This window comes from Vanacampus margaritifer, chromosome 5 (genome assembly GCF_051991255.1).
Source record: "Vanacampus margaritifer isolate UIUO_Vmar chromosome 5, RoL_Vmar_1.0, whole genome shotgun sequence".
Taxonomy (NCBI): Eukaryota; Metazoa; Chordata; class Actinopteri; order Syngnathiformes; family Syngnathidae; genus Vanacampus; species Vanacampus margaritifer.
In genome coordinates, this window is record NC_135436.1 from 12,908,201 (window position 1) to 12,919,145 (window position 10,945).

At 37.3% G+C, this 10,945-nt stretch overlaps 1 protein-coding gene across 11 annotated transcripts in view; it reads right to left on the reverse strand.

Annotated features, from left to right (window-relative positions):
• Window positions 1-141: 141 nt before the first annotated feature.
• Window positions 142-10,945, reverse strand: part of rap1gap2a (RAP1 GTPase activating protein 2a) — a 99,987-nt gene continuing 89,183 nt past the window's right edge. For all 11 annotated transcript variants that reach the window (XM_077565282.1, XM_077565279.1, XM_077565280.1 and 8 more), the window contains 15 exons: window positions 10,892-10,945; window positions 9,527-9,610; window positions 9,342-9,442; window positions 8,028-8,157; window positions 7,793-7,948; window positions 7,642-7,713; window positions 6,425-6,511; window positions 6,184-6,324; window positions 4,236-4,385; window positions 3,363-3,475; window positions 3,159-3,257; window positions 2,765-2,885; window positions 2,403-2,505; window positions 2,236-2,309; window positions 142-1,701 (listed from right to left, as the gene is read on the reverse strand). In XM_077565282.1, the coding sequence (XP_077421408.1) occupies window positions 1,693-1,701; window positions 2,236-2,309; window positions 2,403-2,505; window positions 2,765-2,885; window positions 3,159-3,257; window positions 3,363-3,475; window positions 4,236-4,385; window positions 6,184-6,324; window positions 6,425-6,511; window positions 7,642-7,713; window positions 7,793-7,948; window positions 8,028-8,157; window positions 9,342-9,442; window positions 9,527-9,610; window positions 10,892-10,945 (1,494 nt within the window). In that variant the 3' untranslated portion in view covers window positions 142-1,692. The remainder of the gene's footprint in view (window positions 1,702-2,235; window positions 2,310-2,402; window positions 2,506-2,764; window positions 2,886-3,158; window positions 3,258-3,362; window positions 3,476-4,235; window positions 4,386-6,183; window positions 6,325-6,424; window positions 6,512-7,641; window positions 7,714-7,792; window positions 7,949-8,027; window positions 8,158-9,341; window positions 9,443-9,526; window positions 9,611-10,891) is intronic.

The following is a 10,945-nucleotide window of genomic DNA, read 5'->3' on the forward strand; positions in this document are numbered from 1 at the left end:
CCAGGCCGAGCAAGAAAATTAATGAGTAAATAAACTTCACCAAAGTTATGGATGTTTTTTTGTGTGTTTAAATAAGTAATAACATCACAACTGCCATTTACTTTATCTTGTGTTAAAATGGAAAAATGACAAATGCAAAACTCACACAAAATACATTTTATTTGTTGAATAAATTTCCAGCGGCACATTACGTAACGAAATATACATTTACATATTTAGACAGCTTTGAAATTCTTATATTTCCTCTCATCAAGTTATTTATTTGCTTATGTACCTTTCAGTATTTTTTTTATTTTTACAATGCTAAAAAAAATATTTTAATAAATTAAGTATATTAACAGTGAAAAGGCTGCAAGGCATTTAGGCTGCTGCAAACTCAATGAAAATACTATTCCAAGATACTCAAGATATCCCTTCTCAGTTATAAATAAAAAATAATTTCTGAAAATTAATTCTGTCAAAAGAACATTTCTCCACAAAAGAATGGCAGGATAACCTTCTGAAAATTGTGTTTAGTCAAAGGAGGTAAGGATATTCTTCAGTCTTTGTCCTTGCTCCCTTTTGTCAAATTGATCCCCATTCATGCACTATTTTAAAATAGTCTTGCCTTATTGTGCATGTAAGCAACTATAGCTTGCATTGCATTACATTTATATGAAAAACAGCAACAAAAAAAGAATAACTTCAACTTCACATTCAGTGTGTTTTTGTGGGTTCATTCAGCCTTTTTCAAGTCAAGTCATGACAGGAAAATATATATCATACACATGGTACACAGGTGAGTTAACAAGCCTGGGACTATCAGAGGGCCAAATTATAATTTTTTTGTTTAACATAGTGAAGTGCAAAATTTTAAAGTTTTAAAAATGTGAGAGTAAAAACTATCTGCAGCTATTTCATCCTGACACAATGAAATAATACACATCTGAGTTAAGAATAAAATCCTGGTGAAATGTTCATGCAGTACCACTGACTGCACATTATTTTTCAGCAAAACAAGCACATGAATTCAGGAATTTGACATCATGACAAAAACGCTTTTAGACAGGTCAACTGAATTCCAGCAGCATTCATAGTGCAGCAGCTAGCAAGGTAACAAAAATTATGTAATCGAAAATAACATTTTCATACACACGACAAACTGAAATCCTACACTAATACACATTAGACTTCCAATAGGCTACCTCACTGATTAACATATGGTTTTATTTTAATAGCATGTGTTCCCAAACCATTTAGAGACATGGCGAACGGGTCAAAACCTCCTAACTGGCCAGCAGCCGACAAGCTAAAAAGTAAAATCTTTGAATAGCATTTAGCTCATTTACCTATTAAACCAGGGTACAGTGTTAAGCTAACACAGACAATAACTGGATAAAAGCTTTGGACAGAATCTAGCTCACCGCAACACAGCATGGCCAGCATTAGTTAATGTGATATGAACAATTTACCACATAAATGTACCGAGCTTCCTGTTTGCCAAACGTCTGTCAAAAAGAACCCCAAAAATGCAGTTCTGCACTGTACACTCACAGTATTGCCAGTTATTTGGGGGACTAATGTGCCCTTGCTAGTCGGATCAACCGTGGCTTAGGGACGTCATCCAATAATGATTTGGTTGTGAAATTGTGGTTGTGTTTTGCACAGCTCCATTCAACCCGTACAGAGGCCCTCTCAAGTCTCGTCATCAAGTTACTCCGACTGAAAAAAGAAATGTAGAGACATTGATATATCAGTGGTTGATAGAATGATTGACATTACTTCAACAAGAAACTCTTCTACAAGTTTGAAAAGTACTGAATACAGATGAATGGAATTTCACTCTATAAAACTAAGATTTTAAAGAAAACTAAAAAAAGGGGGCCGAGGGTGAACCATGCTGATGTAAAGTGTTCAGGATGAAAGTGGACGACATGCTGCCTAGACTAAGTTTGTTTAGTTTTGTGACTGGTTTTGGGTTGATGATTTGAATGTGTTAATTCTTCATGAGATCACAATACTTTTTTTTTTTTTTATATATCTTCCAATTGCCGTACCAGTTTGGGAAAGGCCCTTTGGTGTTCTATTGCAAATATGCATAAATCAAGGTCCATAAACTTGGAAGTGAAGTCAGCAGCCTTATATTGGCAATATCATGGCTGGGTGTCCAACTACTTTCGTCCATGTCGTGCCGTCAAATTATAATCTCATTTATTCTGATAAATGTTTCATATGAAATAAAAATATAAAACTTACATTTGTGGACGAGTGGCTGATTTTGTCAAATTTGAACTTCAAGTTGGACCTCGGTGACGTCTTATTCTTCCCATCTGGAGAGATGGAAAGAAAAAAAAAGGAAGGATGGAACAACTCGTGTTCAAGAGGTTAAAAAACAGGTAGAATTCTAGTAGCATTGATATTACCTGTGGAACTGCGGCACATGATGATGGGAGTTCCTGACACGGGGCTGTCAATGCTGATTGAAGGACTGAAGACAGAGGATGATGCTATGGAAGGTTGGCTAGCCTGTGTGGAGAAGGATGAAGAATGGAGGAAATTGTACATAAGCAAAATACTTAAATATGAAAGAATACAAGGAGGTGGAGGTTCACGGATAACTCATTAAGAAGAAAGTTAAAATTAACTTAAGGAGAGTTGTTTGTTCTAAGGGAGTCTAGTTGCACCCCTACTCATGAACCTGCATGATTTGGGACTGTGGGACTAAGCTAGAGTGTCACAGGGAACGGAAAGCACAAGGAGAAGCTGTGTTGACGGTCATACTCACTGTGTCTAAGTCTTCCAAAGCTTCTGGATCTCCTGTAATGCTGCTGAAACTGCTGGTGCTTGATGACGACCGAGAGATGTTGGGCCTGCTGCCCGCGCTGTCCTTCAGTTTCATGAAAGGCCTGTAAGAGGAAACAGGCGGTTTGTTATAACTTCCATTTAATTTCCACAATGCTTGTCCTCGTTAGGCCCGTGGGTGAGCTGGAGCCTATCCCAGCTGTCACCTGCTGGTCAGCACTTAATTGCAGGGCACCTATAAACTATTTGTAAAACCCACATAAGCAAATGAAGATCATATAAACTTCACACAGAAGAGGTACAGTAACCTCTTGACCTTGAGGCAGACGTGCTAATCACTAGCGTGCTTGTTGTTGATTAAATTGAGCACATCTCACCTTTCTTTGTTAGGGCAGATCTCAGGTGAACTGGGGTTGGATAATGTCTCTGATCTCACTTCCTGGGACAGTGGACAGATCTCTGTAGTCTTTTGGTCACTACATACAAACAAAACACACACACACACCAATCAATCAATCAATCAAGAACACCATCTGTTGAATGTTAGAGACAGTACTGGCGTCTGTCAAATAAAGACCAACCTTCGAGTACATTTTTCCGACTGAGTTTCGATGCTGGAGTGGAGACGAGGGAAGAGTCCAGATCGCCTTTTTACTGGACTCTTTAAGGAAGATTTGGTTGACAATGCTGGAGGCTTGAAAATGAAAAATTACAAATTGAGTCTTCAAAAGTTTTTTTTTTTTTTTTTTTATTTTTTTAAATCGATGTTCTTAAAAATTATTTAAAAAAAAAAAGTACATGACATGACATCTTTCCTTCTTTCACGCATACACAGAAACATCACCAGTGTTAGATTAACACTGAGTAGTGTTAAATCTAACACTAGAAAAGTGTTTAAGTGTCCACACCAATTAATGTAAATCTGACACTTTTCAAAGTGTTATTTTTTTTTTTACACTTAACCAGTGTTACTCCAACACTGTATAGTGTTAAAAATTTACACTGGTAAACACTGAGTAGTATTAAAAGTACTCTACACTAGTGTCAGTGTTATAAATTTAACTCAAACTAACACTTAATTCTGGTAAAATGTACTTCATTTATGTAGCGTTTTTCCTCCTTGCAAGGCCTTCAAAGTGTTTTTGACTAACAATGACACGGCATCAGGAGCAACTTGGGGGTTCAGTATGTTGCTTTGACAAAGTTACTCCGGCCTGGGATCGATCCCACGCTCTCAGGGTCGGGAGACAACCATTTACCACTGAACCAACAACAACAACAACAACAACAACTGGATGTATCGCTATTGAAATGCCGAGAGCACGCCGGAAATTGGAAAGTGCCCTACACCAGAAATGAAGGTGTGGTCAATTTAACACTAAAGGTAGTGCTGTTCAGGTGACACTTAGCTTGACTGGAAATTTAACACTAACAGATTTGCTGTGTATACTCACATTGTAGGTGCTCTTTGTACATTCACTGGTGCCCTGTGGCATTGCTCCTCCACTTAAACTGGCTGGCACACCCCCTCCACCACCGGGGCTTCTTAGGCGATTAGACCCCACCACAGTTTCCATTGAGTGACTCCTCACACGCATGGCCCTCTACAAACAGGCAGAATATATAATGGGTAACAAGAGTTATATTAACACTAAACAACAAAAAAACAAAGTGTAGGCATGGATTGAAAATCAGTGAGATGTAGTTGGCTGGAAAAAGGGTGCTTTAAAACAATATATTCACAAAGATGTGACAAAAAAATACCATTACTCTTTCATTAGTTATTGAAGTTGCACAAATGAATCGCTAGAGGGAGCAATTCCCCATGAAAAGAATCACGCTAAGCTTTATTTCAGTTAGTTCAGGCGTTTCCCAACCTTTAAACAAAGGCACCCATTTTACATTTGAAACAATCTCACGGCGCACCACCAAATACAAATGTTACAAAAAGTATAAATACTGAAACAATCTAATTTGTTTTACAAAAAACTGGCAGTGTAGTTTCTGTCATCTTGATCTAATGGAACAAATATTTGTTTTGTCACTATACATAACAGGGAAATACAATAGATGAACAAAGGTAGATTTACAACAGTTTCTTACAAATCCCCGTTGATCTCTCATTGCATACATAGGGTGCTATAAAAAACCCTGAATAGGAATTACTGTGTGATAAGAGATGATTGGAAATGAGTTTACAATATTCAAGACGCAATTCAGATGAAACGTGACATGACTTTATATCAAGCATTTGTTTTATTTCATTTGTGGTGCATGTATGATGTACAGTTTATTGCATGAAACTATGCCATTTGTTATTTCATAAGGTAAATGTGGACATCAGAGTTAAATAGTGGTTTGCATGTCTGCCTCACAGGGCTTAGGTTCATATCTCTGTTTCGGCAGTCTTGAGAGGAGTTTGTATGTTCTCCAGCTTCTTTCCACATTCCCAAAACATGGTTTGGTTAAAATGAATTGTGAATGGTTACTTATGTTTTCTGTAAGCGCTTTGCGACAGCTGTGGCTGTTTGAAAGTGCTGTGTAAATAGGACTTCTAGATATGACCTGCAATTGGTGCACACAAAGAGGGCTGGGATAGCGCTATAGAATATGGATGGCTGGATAGATGACAAAGGCAGCACATTAAACATGTTTATTCGTTATGAGGCAATCATCCGCTGAATTGTCGACACAAAATACATGACTACTGCCAGAGCAGCAATGAGAAAAGCGGACGCTGGAAGCGACTCGAAAAATTGAAATGCGCCTGTCCAGAGTGCCTGTTAAGATAAGAGTAATGGTTGTCACACAATCACATGAAATTAAAATGCCCCCCCCCCCCCCCCCACACACACACACACAATGAATTTACAACAAATGTCATATGCATTGATATCACTGATGTTTTCCAAATATTAAATGATCCTGTGGATTCATAGATAATTGTAGGATCCTCAGAAAATCAAACCATTTCGAATGACAAAAATTGTGAATAAAATAATCACTCATAAGAAGTTCCACAACAACTACTCCTATTCTTGTCAGCTAAGAACAGAAAATGGAGACCGTAGTCTGCACACTCACAAAAATCGGACAGGAGGTGTCGGATGAATTGCATGGCAGGGTTCGAATAGGATGTGCAAAACATAAAAGCTTAGATCTATTAAATCAGTGGTTCAGATTGGTAGATATCTGGCATATTTTGGTCCCCTTCGTACCACCACAGCCGACCTCAGCTTGGGTGCTGACCAATTGTGATTTGTTATTTATGTGGCAGTCACTTGGCCAACATCCTTTAAAAAAAAACATTCTGTAATGGAACCCTATCCTATAAAAGGTAAATAACGATGGCATCAACGTAAAGGTCACAGCCAAAAATTACACATCCGACATTACATTCACCTTGAATGACTCCAGCAGGCCTCCATGTCCGCCATTCTCCAGCTTGTCCTCCTCTTCTGCTTGGCTTAGACCCAGAGTGGCCTGACTTTGTCTGTGAAGCTCATCATGGAGGTTGTCAAGCAATGCCGCTCGCGTTCGACCCTGGAATGAATTTACATTCATGCACACGCAAAACACATTCCAAGTACCTGTGCAGCAAGATAGTTATGACACTGATATTGGGAGTGTGCCCTCGTGTCACCTCTAGTTTGGCAAACTTGTCAGATTTGTAGCAGGCATTTTCCGCATTGATCAGCTTTGTCAACAGGAAGTCTCGGAACTCTGGGCCCTGGAGAGAGAAGAGAGTGAAAAGGAAAATGTTAGGGAATTTTTTTTTCTTTTCTTATTTCTTTTGCCCATGTGCATTAAAATTAACCCAAGTCAGGACCAAAACTGAAGCTTTTGGTTCGTAATTAAAATGTTGTACATTAAAGAAAAAAGCTTACAAAGTGTAACAGTTTTCTTTTTGAAGGACTTCATCTATAAGTATGCATAGACAATACCTTGTCCAAAATGTTCCTCCAACTAAGAGCCAACAAGCTTTGCAAGCGCGTTTCCAAGACTTAGGCTGTTAAGCTATCAAATTGATTATTAAGCAAGTACATAAATCAACCATTTATGTCTACTTTATATACCGTCTTCTTAACCCTATAAAGCCTGATTCTGATCCTTATTAAATAGAGTATTTATTGGTCCTTTTGAACAAATAAAAAAAACAACAACAATTTGGGGGATCCACTTCCACATATTACTTTTGATTTGTGTCATATTTGATACATCCGGTCACAATGCTTTAAATTAGTATATTTATAACTGTCAAAAAAATAATAATAAACTGACATTAGTATTTCCAAAAATAAGAAATAACATTTCCCACTATTAATAAATATAGGTGCCCCTCCTTTCTCAATTGAGGCGATCTTGCAAGGTCGTTGGAAAGCCATCGCCTGGGTGATACTGCCCTCTATTGGATTACCCGTGCAATGCATGTGTCAGATCATATACGTCAGGGTATTAATGGTTTAAAAAAAAAAAAAAAATAAAAAAAAAAAATATATATATATATATACATATATATATATACATACACACACACACGAAATGGAGGGCTCAAAATGTCTTGTATTTAATATGATATTACTGGAAAAATATATATAGCACCAGGCATATCTCTTGAATCATTTTGTTTGTTACCATAGCTTCTTGACTGCTTAATGTTATTTATTTTGAGTTGATTATTATTCCTATTTTTATTTATTTTTTCCTTTCTTTTTTGATTGGGGCAGATACCACAAGTTTCACTTCTCTCTGCACCTTTTCATTTTTTTTTTAAAGAACAAAATAAAAACATAACATGATATGCTTTATAAGGTTAATACACTTGAGAAGACAACCTTAATTCCGATTTTTTTTCTTCACCTTTTTAAAGACAGCAGGGTTCGGGAGGGGGGGTCCAAAGGGAGGTACATCCTCCCTAGCAGTGACAGATACCTGTTGAGATGATTAATAATAGGCTGAATCGGTCGGACAAATTTGAAACAAAGTTATTATTTGAAAACGTAGTTCATACCTTGTACGTTGTGTTCTCCGTACATGGGTTCTCAACCTGGACCAGCACGTAGGCATGTAGAAAGTTGGAGGCAATAATGTCAGGAACAAAGGGTGTAGACTCTTCTTGAAAAACTGCTGCCACAATGTCATTTCCTATGTGTCTTTTCCTCTGAAGCTGAGGGGACAGAGGATGAAATGTTGGTTCTCAAAGAGACTGATGTGTAAAGGTCATACCTTCAGATTAGGCCAAGTACCTGCTGGACATCGCCATCAGTGAAAGGAAGTTTTGTTGACACATGGAACATAATCTCCCTTTGTCTGAAAACGGTGTAGACGGATTCAGTACCTGTCTGTCCATGGGACACGTCCAGCCCACCGCGAAATCTGCAACAAGCATAAACAGGCAGATCGGTCTACAGTATTTTACAAAGCATACGCTTCTAGTTGCGTGAACAGCCAAGGTCCTTTTCTGTTTCTGAATGACTGTCCCAGTACATAAAGCAAAGTTGTGAGCACTTTTTCCAACCTCAGCAACTCTTGACATCAGCAAATCCTCCTCATCAATTAATAAAACAAACAAACAAGGCGTGTCAAAATTGGTGCCTTAATTTTGAGTTAATTTAAAGTTCCTTCAACACCACAAATTTTTTTTAACATGCAATTAATGACCGTCCCTTACTTGAAAAGACTATACTGGGGGAATTCCAGTCGCAACGCATTAGACGTGTCCATGTCAAAATTTAGCAGCACATACATTTGTGGAGACTGGGGTCAAGTTGTATTTTACAATTTTTAAACTGTGCAGAATTTCACAAGTTACTTCATGTTAAAGATTAGATCTCTCTTAATATGAAAATATAAATGCGCTGAGCAGTCAGTCTTACAAATGCAAATATGCCATCTAGTGACAGAAAGATGACATCAACACAAATCAATATCACACTGGTTTTTTACAGTACATCTTTTTAATTTTAACTAAATTTTATGATTTTTTTTATTAAATAACTGTATAAATGACTAATATTTCTATTTAACATTTTTTCCACTTTTATGTTAAGAGTATAAAAACGTAGATTTTTTTTTATTGGACATTTAGAACAGATAAAATGTGCAATTAATCATGAGTTAACCATTTAAGTCATGCGACTAATTAAGATTAAACATTTTAATCGCTTGACACCCCTAAAATAAATGAAATGACACTGCAAAAGCTTGTGGAAAGTCTTCCCAAGAGATGTCCGCCACAACGTAGATTTATTACAGTAAGTTTATTATAACTACAAGTATTAGGAAAACATTTGACAATGACATCCGCATTGCTCTGACAGTCACTTTTTCCTTAAGGATTTATTTCACTACATAGTTTATCATGATCTTACAGAGGCCAAAATAGCACTTTGATGGTTATAGCTAATGAATCCTGTTTTCTGTACTGCAAACAAATCCAACATTCTTTACTATCATGTTACTTGTTTATGTGATATTTCAGCTTTATAGACACATTTGTCCTTATTTGCTAGGTAGGCTGGCTCTTGTCTCTTGTTCAAGTGCTTTCTATCACATCTCACCCCTTAAAGTCCTGAAGTTCAATGTTGTCACCCAGTATATTGAGAAACTCCCTGAAAGCTGGAGTCTCTTCATTGTTCCCAAACAACTGCTCTTCAGATGTCTGAGTTGAAAAAGGAGTATCAGTGACACAGAGCAGCATAAAACTGAACTAAAATGAAGCTGTGCTATCAATCCTATCACTCACCTGTCCAAATTTTTGGTAGATCACTCCAAATTTGAAGGTGTTGTTGACCTCATGTTCATCGAAAGCTACGATCAACTGAGATCCCTGTGCAACGACAAAACCGTTACTCATTGCTGCAGAAAACATGTTGTCGTCTTCTCCAACATGTCTCAAGGGCAGCTTTAGTTGGCTTTTGTTGCGTCAGGCTGACATGAAAACTCTCACAGCCCCCAGCGCTCATCACAGCCTCTTGCGTATCAAGACGCAGATGGTATGTTTCCCTCCCTGAGGCGCTGGCCAAAGGCAAGAGCCATCGTAGCCCTCTATGAGACTCGCAGAGTAATGAAATCAATCCACCGTGTCCACTTTTTGTTGGCCCATCAATCTATAGGAATATTGCACTCATTGAGTGGCAGATGTTAGCTAGGTAGGAGGTAAATGAGGGATATACATAGTATGGAAAGGCACTGCCTGCACTTTTCCCCTCTATTTGGGCCAGAGAGCATTGAAAAGCTAATGAAAGGTGCTGCATTTAGAGCAGGGGTCTGAAACCTGCGTCTCTTTAGTTTTTAGTAAAAAAAATAAAATAAAAAAAAGTACAACTTTTTTTACATAATTTTTTTTAGATAAAATGTTCTTTAAATGAATTAATGATTTCGATTATAAAAAAAGTCAGTCCAAATGCACCACAAATGAAGCAGAAAATTGTCAAAAAGTAACTATGAAATGTCCCAAAACAAAAAGAAATCCCGAAAATTACCATATAATGTACACAAAATTGCCAAAAAGTCAGAAAATGTATTCTGAAAATGGCAGAAAAAAAAAAACTATAAAATGTCCAAAAACAAGAAGAAATCCCCCAAATTATCATAAAATTTCCACAAATACTATTTAAAAAAAGAAAAGAAAAAAAAGCGAAGCAAGGCAGAAAATATATGTCCATAAAAATGTGAAATATGTCAGTAATTTGATAGAAAGGCAGAAACGTCTGAAAAACAGTCTGAAAAAAATTAATAAACAAAACAAAAAGGGAAGATAAAAGTAAGAACAAAAATGAATCTCAAAGTATTGGATGCTGCATATTTTCTGTCATGTTAGCTCTTAGGCCCTTAGTACATTAGACTAACACACTGTTTCCTTCATCACAATGTTCTAAGGCTTTGCGGCTCCACACAGAGTTTTTGTTAGTTATTTGGCCTAAAATGGCTCTTTTGACAATAACGGTTGCTCACCCCTGATTGAGAGGACTAAAAAGGCAGACATGTATTTTTAGGTGGCCTTGAAAAATGGCTGATGCATTCATTATAAAATATGAAGTGTTGGCATCAACACCCATCCGATCTTATTCTATGATAAGGTTGTGATGTAAGACTGGAATAAACTTACTCGAGGGTAAAGGGCTGGGTTGAACTTTAATCCTGTGGCATCGTCACACAGAAC